Raw genomic sequence first — 17076 nt, 5'->3', positions numbered from 1 at the left:
TTTCTGGCTTTTACTCAGGAGGGGCTTGATGGTCATGATAATTTACACAGAGGGTTTTCTTCTTTTTCTCTTTTTACAGTCGGTCATTTTCATAAGGGATCATAATGCTCTTGGACAGGAAGTATCTGGCTATATAGACTACGCCCACAGACTCAAGACCCAAGATTTCGAACCATATTTCAGTGGAAAGAAGAGGCTCATGCCAGGGCGCTCGGATTTATGGTAAGTCGCCTTCTATTGCAACATGTCCACGTTGGTTTGGGAGGCCTTGACTTGAGTGGGATTTGACAAGATTTAAAGAGTAAGGAAATCTTATTATCCAGGATTAAAGATTCAGGTTGACGTGAGAGACCAAGGCTTGGAAGTAGCTATGCAAAGGACCAGTATGGTTTGTATGTACAGCATCAGCCCCTGTAGCCTCAGCATGAATGGGGAATGAAGATACACTTTCGAAGTAAAGCCGAGTATAGCTGCCAAATTGCTTAACCTCTCTGGACAAGACAGACATGAATTAGTCAATAAATTTGTAATCACAGATTGCCTGCGTGTAATAGAACACACTGTCATGTGCCATGCTTGCCATTTCACATTAGTGATTACTGAACTGAAGTTGTGTCCAAGCTCTTCTTGCTGATTTGGGGTTATGCTCTATGCCATTTTAAATATAATATCTTTGGGTTTTTTGGTTGTTGGTATAACACAACAAGCACTTTTAAAATGGGACCTAGGTCTCGAGGAAATTTCACTGGGAATGATTTGAGAAAGTTATACGTAGATTATTTGATTATCAAAATAATTGTTAGCTGCAGCAGCACTAGTCAGATGTTTTCATGTTAGAATGACAGTTGTTGGGTTGTTTGCCTGAAACGCCAATTTATACCTAATGACAAGTCCATTGATAATAAAATTGGAATAAAAATAAAAATAATAGTTTTTAAAAAAGCCTATCCCATTAGGTTCAACACATGGCTGCTTTAAGTTTTCCGGTGCTTTTAACCTGGCATATGATATATTGTATGTTGAGCAACTACCTGCATCAGTGCCAGTCGCACAATTCCAAGCCAAGCCACAGGCAAACTGCTGACCTTACAGGTATAAGCTAAAATGTACTCTGTGTCCCTCAGTGAGGTAGGTAACATCTTTGTAATTCGTTTTCTATCAGGAGAGCTGTGTACACATAAAGCTGTCAGCAAATTACCGGAGCCAAAACCATTCCCACATTCCACATGCTCGTGCATAGTAACATATTACCAACATTTCAGATAGGTGTGAAAAATCCCATGAGGACAAACATGACTAGACAAGGGGGTAATGAGAGTATTACATGGTTATTTTCAGGGTTCAGCCAAATGGCATGCACCCTGTGTAACCTCATTGACACTGGGCAGAACATTGTCTCTAATGACCTAATGTGGACAGATTTTAAAGGTAAAATAGGCCTTTGTCCATGATCTGGATCTTATTTTCTTAGTTTTGATGATCATCCTTGTTCTGTAGGACTTGATCTTTGGTTCACAGCTGAACCAAAAGGTACAGTAGCTCACTAGAAGCTCTGACAGCCACATGAGTATTTTAGTAGCAAGTTTGCACAATCATTTTTAACTTTTAGGACAAAAAGTAAGACTGAGGTAGTAAAACAGACGAAAACAGAAATGTTTTTGAGATTTAAGCAAAACACAACGGTTTTTACTATTTAGTCTGAATTTTAAATATAACAAAACCAAGCATATTGTGATTCACCAACAGTATTTTTATAGTTACAAGATGTGTGTTGCATGGTCCTAAAACATATACTGTATCTTAATGTTAATTGCAAACCTTTTAATGACATAACAGTGTTCTTTACTTTCATAAGCACAATTTGCATGTCAATAATTAAAGAATACCACAGAGAAGTGTTTTTCTACAGCAGTTAAAGGACAACAAGAATAACAGTCCGTGTTTTATTTTTGGAAGTGGTTTTCCCTTTCTTTAAAACCAAAGTGTCAGACATGCAAAGCTTTGTTGTTTTATTTATCCATTTCTCACCATGTGTTCTGACGCACAATCCCACTCATGGCCTTGAACTCAGCCTCCTTTCTGCCGAGTGGAAGTCCTAACAAGCTGTAGGTGTGAGTCATTGGGCGAGCATGCCTGGAGGTACAGCTTACTCCCTAATGATGGTTTTATGAGGTTTCCTCCCTACACGGGTCTCCCTGCCTCCCTCCATCTGACATCTGACTTCACACTCCTTCTCTGTCTCTTTTTTCACCAACTAAACATCCGATTTACACATCTCTTTGTCTTTATTTTCAACTTATCTTACCTCACTTTTCAGGCTTTGCTACATCTTCCCTTCTCTCCCGTCCTATGTGATCCCCCACCCCTTTTTTCATCTCTGTCGGGAACAATAACACCCAGTGTGGTTGCCGCTAAGAGGGAGCAGATGCTGGAGCTGCTGCCCACTCAGTGCACTAAACCTCCCACCGCAGGACTCTGAATCCTGTCCCTCCTCCTCCTCCACAGCCACAAAGAACACAGAGCAGCGACACCAGCGCCAGCTCCGGCCTCCACCTCCCACCTCCAGTGAGGAAGGGTGGATAGGTTCACATAGACAGTCTGCGATGTCTCAAGGAGAGAAATAAAATAACAGTAGCGGAGTATTTCCCCGGAGCAAAGTATGTGAATTTAAAGGACAAGAAGAAGAAAAATGGATTGTTAGGAGGAAAATATCAATTACAAGTATGTAAAATGTGAAGCACATCTCTGCTCCAGCAGTTAGTGTGGATAACAAGGGCTTACTTTCCAACTTTTTGTAATTGGTGTGATAGGCCTTTGCAAAATGATGAACTGGATGTTAAAGACTAAACGCATCAAGCTTTTTTTATTGACATTATTTAATACTTTTCCACATTTTGTAACAACAGAGGGTCATGTGCAGGTGATATTTCAACTTTTTAAACATCTTCCCTTCATTATTTCCTACTACAACCTTAAGCTCCAACAATTATGGAAGCAAGACCACATTAAAATGCGGATTCAGTAAGCATTTGGATATGGTCTTTAGTTGCAAAAATAGGAACTATAGCTGGCTTTTTTCAGATTGTTAATACGGGCTGTTATCATCAATTGACCACTGTTTGGTAATCGGCTGTATAAGGAAAGTAAAACGTAATGGCTCATAGAGATGTTAGTCAGGTTGGTCACTTTTACATTTTTAAATATTTTCAGTTTTCCATCACATCCACGATCTTTGCATTTGAATCTACTCTATAGGAGGAGCACGGAACAAAAACCAGTTGAACAGGCACACTGGGTGTGTGGGACATAGAAACGTCATTCGCAAAGGCATATGTAAGCCTCTATACCCCTGGGAAACGTGGTTAAAGTAAATCAAGCCCAGCATTTTCCTTATTGCATATGTAGAAAGTTTACATTTAAGAAACAGTTAATGACACAAAACCACACAACAATAGAAGTAATATTGGCAATACTAATAAAGCTGCAATTCCTTTGACAAACTTTTGTAAATATTGACATTAAGTGATAATACTTTATACATCGTTGCAAAAAACATTACAAACCTATACATGACCATCCAAATGTAACCTCTGAGTGTGCCTCTGAGAGACAATAACTTTCAGATAGACATGTGAAACTGGTCAGTTTTTGTTCCTGTAACTTTAGGGCAAGATTGAAGCCTTTAAATAAATTTAACCAAAATCTTACAGTGATGCAGAACATAGGGTAAAAAAAAAACAATATTATTGTTGTTGTTGTTTAAAGGCTATATCTTCCTTTCATTTTTGTCTTTTTACTCTTTAAACAGGAACACACACACACACACACACACACACACACACACACACACAACGTCCTGGCCCAAATCTAATTATCCCACAGATCTGCAGCTCTTTGCACCCAGCTTCCTGCCACTCCAGATGTGCCTACAGCATCTCTGATGTCTATTTAATGTTCCCCAGCAAAGTGACCATCTGTTAATGCACTCTGGCTGTTCCCCTCCTTCCTCTCTTTACCTCTCCCTCTTCAGTCCCTGTGTTAAGTAGACTTTTAATGGCAACATCTGACATATATGTATGATAGTTTTGTGATGTCCAGTTATGTGTTTTGCGGGAAAGTATGACTCTCATTGAGTTCACCAAAATAAATTGTATCTACCCTCTTACAGTAACTACATCATTAAAATGCATAGGTGTTCTGAAGTCAACAGTACCTTACATGTATTATTCATATAATAGTTCTAATTCCAACAACTTTTTAAAATGCTGGATCATATAAAACTTTCCTGCACACTCGCTTTACTCTGTGTGCATTTGGTGACAAACTGAAAGATTGAACTTGAAGGATCTGCTCGGTCTGAACACAGCGCATGCCTTCTCGGAAGCCAAAACTATATTGCCTTCACGCTCAGCCTCTGCAATGCACCTGTGTGCCTGGCTTCATTTTCCGCTGTGAAAATATTTGCACTGCTGTCCTATTTTATTAACTTTTAATACAAAAGAGAAACTGTTCCAGCTCAGAAGGTGATTTAGCAGCCCGGCCTAAAGCATTGTGTCAGAGCTTTAATAAGGGGGGTGGCGGGATATTCTTTCGTAGTAGAGTCTGCTAGCTTGATAAATATTTGCTGGTAAGCCAGAACATTCCGTGTCGTGTGTTGATCTTCACACATGGCACACATGCTTTATTGGCTAGATCCTCGGGGTTAAATCCAGTTGGGCTGTTTGTTCTACATGCTGATGCTGTTTGGACTGAATTGATAGATTAACTCGGTGTTCCACCAGCAATATAATCATCAGAGACCTCCTGCCAAGTGTGATGGGCTGTTCTGTCCATGTTGGCCGTGTAATTAAGATTTAACGTGTTCAATTATGTGTGGATGTCACACATTTAAAAAACTCTTATTAGTTACCATAAATCTTTTTCATTAAATTGTTATCATACAAGACAGATAGGTTGTCATGTATTGTGTATATTGTATTGTGCCAGTTGCCTGAATTTTTTCGAGGCCCTTTTTACAAACAGAGATGGACCCCTAACCATCTTTAGGCAAGGTGCTATTAGCTTCTTAAGTGCCAGTCAAATAGAATATGGGATAACACCCAGTTGTGTCACCACATTATGTAATGGCTCTCGCCAGTGTGTGTTTGTGTGTGCATGTGTAGATCAGATGGAAGCCCTGATGGCAAACTGAAACATTTTAAAATATGATATGATCATGTGGTGTCATTCACTCAAAATAAGCAGTTTGTGTGTATATTTTTGGATTGTTAACATAGAAATTAAAACCCTAACCTGCATTAGCCTAAGTTTTATATGCAACTATCAACTTTGGTTAGTAGGTGAGGGTCTATATTATGTATAACTGTCTTCATTTTTGGTTTGTATTCATTTTCATGAATAGATACTGTAACTGTAATTTTTTTCAATTGCTCGATTAGTCTATTAAAATTGTGGAAAAATGTCCATCACAATTTCCTAGGGGACAAGGTGATAACTTTAGACATCTTCTTTTGTCTGACCAGAGGTCTTCAGTTTACAATGATTTCAAATTAACAAGCAGCAAATCCTTACATTTAAGAAGCCAAACAGTGTTTGGTATTTTTGTTGGATTGAAGAAGTAAATGATTAATTTATTGGAAATTGACTAATTGTTTCAGCTTTTTGTAACATGGACAGCTTAGAAAAATGCTTCCGGTAATGTGTTCATCTCAGTCATGTTTGGGACAACAACATATAATAAGAACAACATGAACTGAAAAGCAACCAATTTTCACACCCCATTAAGATAGATTCACTTAACTTGTGCTTTAATAAATATGGACAAATTCCCAGATTGAACCAAAAAATAACGATTAAAAAGGTGTGTGTAGGTGGCTGGTTAGATACAATGGGTTTGTTTATGGGGTTGTCAACTGGATATGGCTCATCTGTGATATGTCATTGAAATACACCCCATGGCACCCAGAAGGCTTAAACGTAAGTTCAACTTGTTACACTTTGACTCTTAAGACTGAAGAGGCCTTTTGTGATTTACACTGGAAAAAATTACTTCAGAAACAGTTACTGGATATGTATTCCTCAGCCACTACAGAGAAAAACAACTGAACGAATAGACATGCAAGGTATTTGTGCTTTTATGATATATATCATCCGGCGCACCGAGTCCAGCTCCTCTGAGCCCTATAATGAGACTGTTGACATTGCCCTGGAAATGGCCACCTGGAGATAACAATAGAGCTAAGCACTGTAACTATGGAAAGTGAAAAGGCACATTGCACATGTCAAACACCCATGGTAAATGCATAGGGAACCAGGAACCGGTGCTGAGAGCACCGTCATTGTTTCCACCAAATTCAGGTTCTCACACTTTTACTGGTCCATGTGTCTGGGTGTGGTGCCATCCAGCTGCTGGAGCTTTCTTTGTGACCAAATATGCACCGACCGTGCAGTTAGTTGCCCTGGTGACAGTTCATATGGGACAGTGAGGGAGGTGGGTCCAATAAACACATCCAAGTAACGTATGAACAAAATTCTCGGCATTGCTTCAACACTTTTTTTCACACTTTCGTCAGTCTTTTTCATGTTCAGTGTTAAAATATCTCACATCTGTCCCATTTCTTTTGCAAAAGTAAGCGGTTCACCATGGAATAAAAGTGGTCGACCAAAAATATGTTAATTGTTGTATGGCATTTTGGTAAAAGTAGCCACGGAAACGCTGTCAGATCTAATGTACAAAGAGAAGAAGTATGCATCTGTCTGAAAGCAATTCTCAGACAATATAATTTTCCTGAGTTTTAAGGGAAAAACCTTAATTTGTATTTCATAATTGGGACATTGCAGCAGTCTATTCTGAACCTGCTTTACTCAGCCAGACCTCTTGTCCTACCAGACCTTATAATTTTATGAATCTGTGTATTTTCCCCACAGTTTGCACTGTTCAGAAGCATCCTTTTTCTATGTGTTTTACTGGAGAAGGATACTACTTAGAAAGCGGGCAGGAGATGGTCGACAGATACTGTATCTGCGATGTCAGATGGTATAGTGTCACATGTTCCAATATATGTATTGCATCAAATAGTGGTATCAAAATGTAGACTCTACTAGAAGTGGACAATACGAAACATAAAATCACAAACAGTTTATGTGTTTCTCTACCAAACTATCATCATTGTGATATGGTAAATACTAGATTTTAAGAGTTTGAGCCAACTCAAAGTCAAGTTATTTCAGCAAGTCAAGTCTCAACTCCAAGGAAAGTCTTAAGTAAAAGTAAATCAGGACAATTCAAGTCTCAATTCAAATGAATTGAGCAAAGCCTAAGTAAAGTCTCAAGTTGAGGACAGTCACAGTTCAATGCAAGTTTAAATTAATTTAAGGCAAGTCTTAGTCAAGTCAATTCCCAAGTTAAAGTCCATCAAGACAAGTCTTGAGTCATTTGAAACAAGTCCAGGTCAAGTCCCAAGTTAAAGTCCATTGAGACAAGTCCAAGTCAAGTCTCAGTCAATCAGGCAATACCAAATTGTCTAATTCAAAGTTAGTCAAAACAAGTTCAAGTCAAGTCTCAAGTAATTTAAGTGTCCTAATTTAGCGTCAAGTTCAAAATCAATTCCCAATTGTTTTAGAGAAGGTATCAAGTCATTTGAGACAGTCCAGTTTGAGCCTTAAGTCGGTCATTCTGAGACAAATCCAAGTCAAGTTTTGAGTTAAAGTCCACCCCATCCATGAAAACCATATTGCCAGGATACCAGTAGTAAAGACAGTTCCTCTTGCTATTGGCTGGAATAGCTGGCCCTTTTCATAGCTGTTCAAAAACAGACCATTTTGCAGAAATATTTATTTACATTTCCCAAAATTGCATGGGGGTCTCTGGGTTTTGGAAAGGCCACATGGGTAAGTTTTTATATTGCTTGTACTATATGTTTGCTTCAGTCAGAAAATCAGAAGTCAGAAAATATCTTTATGGCTCAAATGCAAACTAGTTTATATGCCACTCGAGATTACCTCTGAAACAGATTCACAGAAAACATCTCGACACCAGCCAAACAACCAACATATTTCAATAATCACAGAGGGCTCACAACGTAAATGTCAACAATTTGAGATGTATTTGATCAACTTTAAAAAGAAAATTATTTACACAGTGTGGGTCATTAATAATAATATACATGCTGTTTATCATGTATTGGCTCCAGTAAAGCATCAGCAAGGGAAATATAACCTGCAGCATGCTGGCACCTTTCCTTTATGTTATGGTCCAATATTTACAACTTGCTGCTACAGCTTCAGCCCTCTCAGCCCCCAAACATAACGTTGCTCTTCCCGGATTTACAGTGAGCCTCCTCCATGAGGTCCCACTTTGTTCTTGGACCACAAACTGCTGTTTGAGGCCCGCTATAGCAACCATCAGCGCCTAAGAGTGTGACGTGGAGTTGTGTTACTATTATTTAAACAGCTAATGATGAGTACCACTTAAAATGGTCACCACTGCCTGGAGAGAACAGCTCTATAACAATCAACGGTTATTTATGCCTCATTACTTGGCATAACAAAATTTAAACCTCTTACTGCGTTTGCATTGTTTAGGCTTTTGTTGACTTTTGATGGTATGCGTTTTTTTCTGAGAAAATCTATTAAATGTAATTAATCAGTTGGGATACATGTTTTAATGGTAATTATAACAATAAATCTTTGAATAACAATTTTCAAAACATGGTATAGTGTTTCACAGAAGCAAAAACCCATTCCAGAACAATAGCATAGCAAAAACAATTTGGACAATACAAAGAAGAAGTGTTTTATACTGAAAGATGTCTCAAATTAATCAGATGAATTAAAACCGATGGGGAACTAAAGCTCAATCTGGCCTCATTTAAAATTGATTTTGGCTTTTCTTAACATAGTTAAACCAAAGACTTTTGTATTTAGTTTCCATGCCTCCCTCCTCTCAGATCAAAGGTTGTGCAGAATCCAAACTTAACATGGGAACAATGCAGTATTCAACACAACCTTAATGAGGTGTTTCAACTTCCAACCAACCTCTTATTTCACATCAACAAAGAGAAGATATCTGCAAATTTTATGGCTAGAAAAGGTCAATCTGCAATGAATGTTTTTCTTTTCTTCAACAAACATGTTGCCTCCATCAAAATGTTGGAAAAGCTTTAGTTGATATATGACTTGACAGGAAAAAACACTACTTAATTGTGTAATATACATGTTAGTAAAGCACATCCTTAAATTGATGCACAAGCTAAATGTATTACTGTAACCTGAAGGTCCAATACATTTTGTCCCTTTGACTCTGTCATAAAGTTGCACACTATTGCTTTTTTTGTAACAGAAACAACAGAGCATGATCCCATCGGATGCTGTAAATTAATCGGTCATTTATTTTGGATTTCATCCCTTTCTTTGGTTTCAATTGCTTATTAGCTACAGCTTTACTTTAATGCCTGGCTTGGCAAACTCCAACACAAAGCCCTCACAATCAAATTGGAAACAGACTTTTACCTTCGGCCACTCTAACAAAATATACTTAACTCTGCAGGTTGTTTTGCTCTCTTTCCTGCAAAGCAAAGTTCTTTCATAACCTGCTGTTTAATATTGATATGATAACTATGGATGTGTAATGCTCTGTAATCCGTAAAGTTTTCTTCTCTCTTTTTAAACAAGTCATGGCCTCAATATGGTGCTCATGTGTTCTTTTAAAACCTCATGCTGTGTTAGCCTGTAAAGTAAAATGTTCCGAAAAAACAGAATGCCAAATGGTCATGTGGCACACGCCACTACCACTGAGCATCAGTCTTTTCTTAAAACCTTTTAAAGTCTTGCAAAACAAAAATATGAGCTGTTATTACCAAGTTTTTCTTCATCTTGAGACGAGAGATCACATTTGAAACATTTCTATCCACCGTGAGCTGACATAGTGCAGAACAAGTTTCAACCATCAGTCTCAGCTGACTCCCATTTGAAATCCAAAAAGGCATCTTGTCTTTTGAAGCTCAACTACTTGGACTTTCATTGCATCTTGAATCTGGAAAATACAACCATCTTTTCATTGTGTGTTATGTTGCAGTGATGCAACCAGCGAGTCACTACACATCCCAAAACTGAAGTCTTGAATTTTTTGAGTGAATTTCATTGACAGAGTTGAGCAGTTTGACTTTGTGTCTGACTGGTAATATCTATATGTAGGGTTATTGTCTTTTTTATCCATTCTACATTCATACTGCATGCCTTATGTGAGGCCATTTAGACAGTAAAACACAAGGTGCACTGAAGACACTACGTGCATTGCAACAGAAGGCAAGAGGACAGACTGAATGCAATATACGCTGCACTACAGATTGGTTTTCCTGTGGTTAGCATTTTTATTTTACAACCAAAACAATATAACCATGTCGCAATACTCCCCCACCCTGCCTGGGTACTATGGGTTGCATCTTTTCATCTAATTCCATGTGTTTCAAATGTGTTTCTCTTAAGCAATATACGCCCACAAAAACAAAACAAAATGGCCTGGCATGCTTAGCCAGTGCCACCCAAAAACCTTACAATATTTGGTAGCTTCTAGTAATTAAAAAAACTAAATGCGATCTTTTAAGATAATTCATCCCAAACAACTTTGGCTTCCACTGTACCACTGCATTGAGTAACCCCTCGCCTTTTGAAAGTTCCTTTAAGCTTAAGAAATGTCTTCATTGTAATCATTTACAAACAATTACTGTGTCCTCTTCTCTACAGCTACTACAACTGGAAGACACAGGTGTCAACCTCCAACTCGAGCCCTAACTTTGAGGTGATTTATGACGACCCTAACGGCCTTCTCTTTAAGAACAAGAGGGACAAAAAGATCCTGAATGTGGACCCCTTGGTAGGTTTGTGTTGTTGTTGTTGTTGTTGTTGTCGTTGTCCGGCTATGTTTTTATGCCCCAAGGAGCCAAATCAGTGGGAGGGATAGATATTTGCTTTCCACCTGTACAAAAAAGGGAGGATCAAGGGGTCGAGACAGGTGCTTCCTCCACACACAGAGTCCATCAGGGTCCATGGAAGAATAACAACTGACAGACTGTGTTTTTTTTTCTCTCCAGTTCCCCTGTTTGCTGGGGGGTAGGGAAGTAGTTGGTGTGGGGCTGAACTATTTTGAAATTGCAGACAGAGCTGTGGGGACTGCGTTTTTGAGGCCAAGCGCCAAAATGTCAGCTCAGTGTTCAAGCTGCGGTCGAGCACCGCCCCGACCAGGCTGTCTATTAAAAACACAAGAGAAGGCATAGGAAGCCAGACACAGCAAACCACCCGTGTGCCCAGAACCCAGTTCAGCTCAGCTCAGATTGGCTTGAAACTGGGCAGCACAGAACCATCCGGCTTTTAACCCACCATGAGCTCACTAGCTGCTCATGTGGCCACAGATCCACAGTGGAACCTTCCAAAATCAAGGTTTACATCAACTCATTTTGGGTGGTTTGTTTGTTTTTCTGCCATTGTCATACTGTGACCACTTTTTCTATCCTAGCCAGAAAGTGGGTTGGAGGGCGGAGGGGTTGTCATATATCAGTTTGACAATGGCTTTTGTCGATCCAAGTAAAAGTTTACAGTCACTTAGAGGAAGTTAGTGTTAATGACACATTTTTTTTCCCAAAAAAGCAGATGCTAATCATTTAGTTTAGCCTGCGTTTCCCATTTTCTCTAAATGTGTCAAGTCATTTTTTATTGGTCTATTTTTTTATTGACGCTCTTTTGAACTTGCAAAGGAAGACCGTCTCACTTATTAGGACACCCACAAGTGTTTGAGGTAAAAGTGTAAATTGAGTGGAATGGTTGGCTATGAATCCACTCCCACTAGAAGCTTTTGACACACTTAGCCTTGAGTAAATGTTCACAGCTGGTAGTGGCTTCACATCTTAGTGGTGGGGCCGTGTCAGATTTGACATTCAAAGTAATGCAAAACATCCTGGAAAATGAACAATTGCAGTCACTGTCAAATTATGCTGCACTTGGCCTCCCCTTTAATATACCTTTATTATAAAGAGATGTGTTTTGGATATTTGAGGTTTTGTTTAATTACCAACAGACTGCACGGCAGCTTTTACGTTTGCACTGAAGGGATACTTTCAGATTTTCAACCGGCTTTCTTTCGTAGCAATGTGAGTAGTATGTGTAAATGAACTACACTTACTACTTCCTTCTATCTCGCATGCACCCAGAGCTCTGTGCTCATCTCCGCGTGGTTCGCTGGCTTGAGGGCTTGTGCTTCAACTACAGATTGTACATCCGCATACGGACACAAAGATCATAGAAGCAGGTTGAGAGAGGAAGCCATAAAACAATCCTTTTTCTCTGTTTTTGGTCATGTGGAATCAATTTCAAAACAAGTTAGCGCCTTTGTATTGCATTGACAGCACAGTTTTATGAAAAGACCCTCTTTCTAGCAGTAAAATACTTTAAGAGCATTTTCATATTAACTTTTAATCCGGTGGTTGTTTGAATTTGGAAATTCACTGTAGCATGTAGTCTGAATGCACCACTATAGAGAGTAGATAACACCGTTAGCCCTACTAACTGCTCTAACTCTGTGCTTTGTTCCAGTCTGGTCCTGGTGAGGACTCCAACAGGACCTTCCTACAGTCGGATCTCTACATCCATGTCGTCATCTATGACCACAACATCAGGACAGTCTAAGCTTCAGAGGCTGCTGCCAACACATTTTACATATGGCACATATTGGAGAGCGCTGCAAGCCTCTAATTTGACCGCGTTGCTGTACAGTAGTTGCACCATAATTTACAAACTGTTGCCCTCATATCATACATGCCATCTGGGTGGAGGTGCTGCAGTGAAAAATGGCTTTAAACTAAGGATTCCCAGAGGCAAGAGGATGGACCAGTGTGACAACTTTGACGATTCCTTGCTAATAACTTGAGATTTGATGTGTCAGATTTCCCACCTATGAAGTTACAAATAACATAGTTTTACTATTAAGTTCTTTGGCCTTCTTTATTCCATTTAGTAAATACCCAGTTTGACTGAGTTTTTTTGCTATTCCCGGAGGGAAGGGAACCTGCTCGGGGACCCTGGGTTTGTCCCATCGTTTGGCCTAGCATGTTTTGGGCTGTTTGTCTAAACAAATTAAAGGCGTAGGAGCTTTGAAAGATGACGGGGGTTGCTTTTATGTTCCCCCCTAGGCTGCGGTAGCTCCAATTGGACTGGAAGAATGGTTAATGGGCTTAAAGCATTCCGCATGTTCCCAGATGCAAGGCACACTTTGCAGGACATCAAAGTGCTCTATTATTTACATATTAGTCATTCACAATGGTATTTTTTCAAATGGAAGACAACTTTACAAATAACCTGCTTTAGAAATGATTTAGGAAGTACAGAAGACGTTTTGCAACTTCTTCCCTTTTAATTACTGGATTTACACTTTTTTGCATTTTTTTAATGAAACACATGTTCAGTCCCACTACAAGTAACATTATCTATGTCTATTAGCTGTGAACAACAAATTACAGGGACTGTTTTTAATAAATTCATTTCCTGTAGACTTTGCAGACACTTATTTAGGGGGAAACAGTTATACCATTTAGTCAAAAGGATACATCCTGCACATGTACCAGCTTTGTGGAGGTGTTAATCTATAGTCCTAACCATGGAGCACAGTATCCGCTTTTATTCTTGCATCAACTTTTCACTCGCCAATGCACTTTTCCCCCCATTCTTTTAATTACTTTTCAAAACCCTGTTGCTTTTGAAGAGATAGATGAGAGGATGGCTCTCTCATATCTTTGTGGTAAATATAAAAGTACAGCCGGAAGCCACTTAGCTTAGCATAAAGACTAGAAACGGGGAAACAGCTAGCTTTTCCATAGGTAACAAAATCCGCTCACCTCGAGATGTGGTTTCACAGGAAGTTGTGCTGGACTATTTCTTGGACTCCCTGGATTCTTTGTCATTGCTCCCAACCAAGAAATAGTATGATTCCTTTATACCTTTAGACAAACAAGGTATGCTTTTTTGCCTTGCTTCCTCACTGCAAAAAGGGGTGTCTAAAAACAAGATCGAAATCTGAGGGAAAAGGTACTCAAAACAAGTGAAGTTATCTGTCCATGCAGCAAGATAAATTCACTTGACAAGCTTGCATGATTTAAGATTAAAAAGATTGTAAAGTTTAACACGGTTTAAAGTTTATTTTATCTTGGTTAGAACCAAATAATGTCTTCCATTACGCTAAGATAACTTTCTCTTGGCCTTAGCTTAATGTAATGTATAGAAAGTAAAGTGGTGTTGAATTTTTTTTATCTTACTCCGCAAGAAAACAAATTTCCTTTAAACTGACATAGTAGCAGCCATGCTTAATTTGCCATTGTACTACTTTCCCCTGCATCAATTTAGCTAAAATGTATTTCTGAAAGTTACGAGATTTAATCAAATTAGTTCATTCTAACACCCGGTTACTACGGCAGCCTTCAACTGGCTGCATCTGTTTGTCTGTTTTGACTTAATTAGCCTCATTGAAACAATATGTGTGGTGACATGTGGATGTGGGTTCTGGTTCTGTAAAAGCAGGGTTTCAGGGAATGGGGGTCTGGTTTGGGGTTTTCTTAGTCAGTGTTTTTTTTATATAAAGAAGATGTGAGTTCTGGTCCTGTTTTGGGGTGATGATGAACAGACTTTGTACAAGTATTCAGGAGTTATAAAAAAAAACCTATGTGATTAACTGGGTGGAGAGGAGGTTGTGTTTAATTTATTTTCTCTTCATCTTCACAATGTGTTTTTGTTGTTTTATGTATTTAAATATATTTTTGGGTTCTTTGCTGTGGCCTCAACAAAACTATCTGGACTAACAAGGATGAGAAGCACATTCAAATTTGCATTGGGAGTGTCATTTCCTCTTCGACAAAATTGAACCTCGGGGCGAGGGCCGTCCGCCTGACTATCTCACTATCTGCCCTGCTTGTTGTTTTGTAAGTGTTGGGAGTAAAAACTCAAACTGGCCGGGTGGCAAATGAACATTTTGCCCTCATTTATAGCTGTTTACAGGCCACAGCTCACTCATGTTGCACGGTGATGGTGATGAAACAGCCACATCTGTTCTCCCTCCCTGAAAGAGGCATCAGTCGCTCCAAACACCTACCAATCAAAACGGCAGATGTGAAAACTTAACATGCCGGTGGATTGACAAACCAGCACGAATCACTAGTGAAATGCTACTTTTTATGTGATGTATACCTCTGTGGAAGACCAAACCTCAAAACAGCAAGTTGCTGGAACTCACCCAGACAGATCATGTGTCCGTAAATAGTAATGATCTACAATAAAAGTCTAATTTAAATGGTTATATCCCTCTTCATTTCTTTTATTGGGCTTTTAAGCTGTTGGGGTTTTAACTGAAGCATGGCTTTATTAGTTTGAGGCCTGACTTGCCCCTAATATACACAACATGAAGTAAAGAGGTGGAGTCAGACTAATATGGGCCTTAGATAGTCAAGACACCATTGGTTTTATCTTAATTTAATGTCTATTCCTCTAGTTTGACCTATTTTATAACACTGTTACGTCTTTGTGTTTGACATTTCCAGTCTTGTAAAAAGTACTTAAAGCAATACTTGAGTAAAAGTACAAGTATCTTACAGAAACTGACTTTGTTATAAGTTAAACCTGATACCTGATATTTACAGTACTTTAGTATCAAAAGTTATTTTCTAGTATTAAATGTACTTAACCACTAGACTAGGCTTCCTTCTAGTAAAGTATATTTTCAGGGTTTCCACACCTCCTTAAACATCAATATACTGATATTTTCTGTCATTCACATGCTGCAAAAGGACATTTTACATTGTCAAACATTGCTGTTCAGCCGATGCAACGCTAAAATCTTAATCAAATCACTCAAGTGTGTCCTGGTGTGTAAACTTGAGGAGTTCATCAACATGTTTGATTGAATGAATTTCTCTTTACTCAGATTGTTTTAACACCATTCTTTTTTCAAAAGAGTACTGACAGCAGCAGTAAAACAAAAAAGATAAACAAGCCCAATTTGAATTAAGCTATTATGCTACTTCATGTTCATTCGTTAAAGGATCAAATCTGTCTTAAAACAAGTCAGGTGCCCATGTGCCTACATTGAAACAGGTTTTGCAGGTTTTGTTATCATCACTATTGTTACTGGTCATTAAAAGAATCATTTAAATGTAAGTGATGGGGAACATGATTCACATTCCTGGTGTATAAAAATGCATTTCAAACTTTATTTGAAACTAATACAAGGCTTTAGCAGTCCGGGTTAGACAAACCAAGTAGTTACGGTCATGGCTCATTTATTTTTGTGTGTCCTTTGATGTCTGTCCCATGCACTATAGGTCTAGAACATGGTTTGATCCAGTCAGGTCCTTTCTACCCAACAACCCAATGCCAGCTGACTGCACTCGGCTGTCGCTTTGCTGTTTGAATTGATTCTCTCCTGCCCATCACCTCACAGTTGAAGGGTTTAAAACTCGTTCTGTGTGGTGACTGCAATGAAGGACATGGCATGCTAATATTATTGCCATCAGATGTCCAAGGGCGGGGAAATGCCTTAATCATTTCCTCCCGAGTGCCCCTGAAAGAGAAGCTCAGTGGCGGGGGGGTGGAGGGTGGCTGGCTGTTTAAACCCCGCATGGATGGGCTTTTTTGGGGGGACGATGGGGAGGGGGTCGAGGGAGGCGCAGTACAGCATCCGGATCGGACCGTGATGGTACAGGATGTGTGTGCTTAACTCTATTGAACTAAACTAAATAGGGGAGAGAGCCTTTAATGCCGAGAATAAGCCGCTTCATTCAGCAGCGCGGTCCAGACGCACTTTGTGGAGTAGAAATTACGCACGGAGGGGATGTTCTGCGGCAGCTGTTTATTTATTCAAAATCAGTTCAAAAAATTGGCGGACTATCCCTTAATAAACTATTTTAAAGATCTGTCCCGAATCAACTGACAACACAGCTACTAAGATTAGATAATTTGTCCCCAGGCTGAATGTGCGTAAAAGTAGAGTGAGAGAGAGGGAGGGCGAGAGAGAGAGGGAGGGAGAGAGAGAGAGAGAGAGAG

The 17076-nt window shown here is 39.2% G+C and overlaps 2 protein-coding genes across 2 annotated transcripts in view; both read left to right on the top strand.

Moving 5' to 3' along the window:
- cfap299 (cilia and flagella associated protein 299) overlaps window positions 1–13878 on the top strand; it is a 67875-nt gene extending 53997 nt beyond the window's left edge. The window contains exons 4-6 of the mRNA XM_034872929.1: window positions 80–222; window positions 10744–10873; window positions 12586–13878. Coding sequence (XP_034728820.1) covers window positions 80–222; window positions 10744–10873; window positions 12586–12678 — 366 coding nt within the window. The 3' untranslated portion in view covers window positions 12679–13878. The remainder of the gene's footprint in view (window positions 1–79; window positions 223–10743; window positions 10874–12585) is intronic.
- Window positions 13879–17068: 3190 nt separating this feature from the next.
- The window catches only part of bmp3 (bone morphogenetic protein 3), a 5581-nt gene continuing 5573 nt past the window's right edge, over window positions 17069–17076 (top strand). Inside the window, exon 1 of the mRNA XM_034872902.1 lies at window positions 17069–17076. This exon is cut by the window's right edge and continues 740 nt beyond it. The gene's annotated coding sequence lies outside the window, so the exon portion shown is untranslated.

Source organism: Etheostoma cragini, chromosome 5 (assembly GCF_013103735.1).
Source record: "Etheostoma cragini isolate CJK2018 chromosome 5, CSU_Ecrag_1.0, whole genome shotgun sequence".
NCBI lineage: Eukaryota > Metazoa > Chordata > Actinopteri > Perciformes > Percidae > Etheostoma > Etheostoma cragini.
Note: the sequence above shows the minus strand (reverse complement) of the source record. Positions and strands in the feature narration are given on the sequence as shown.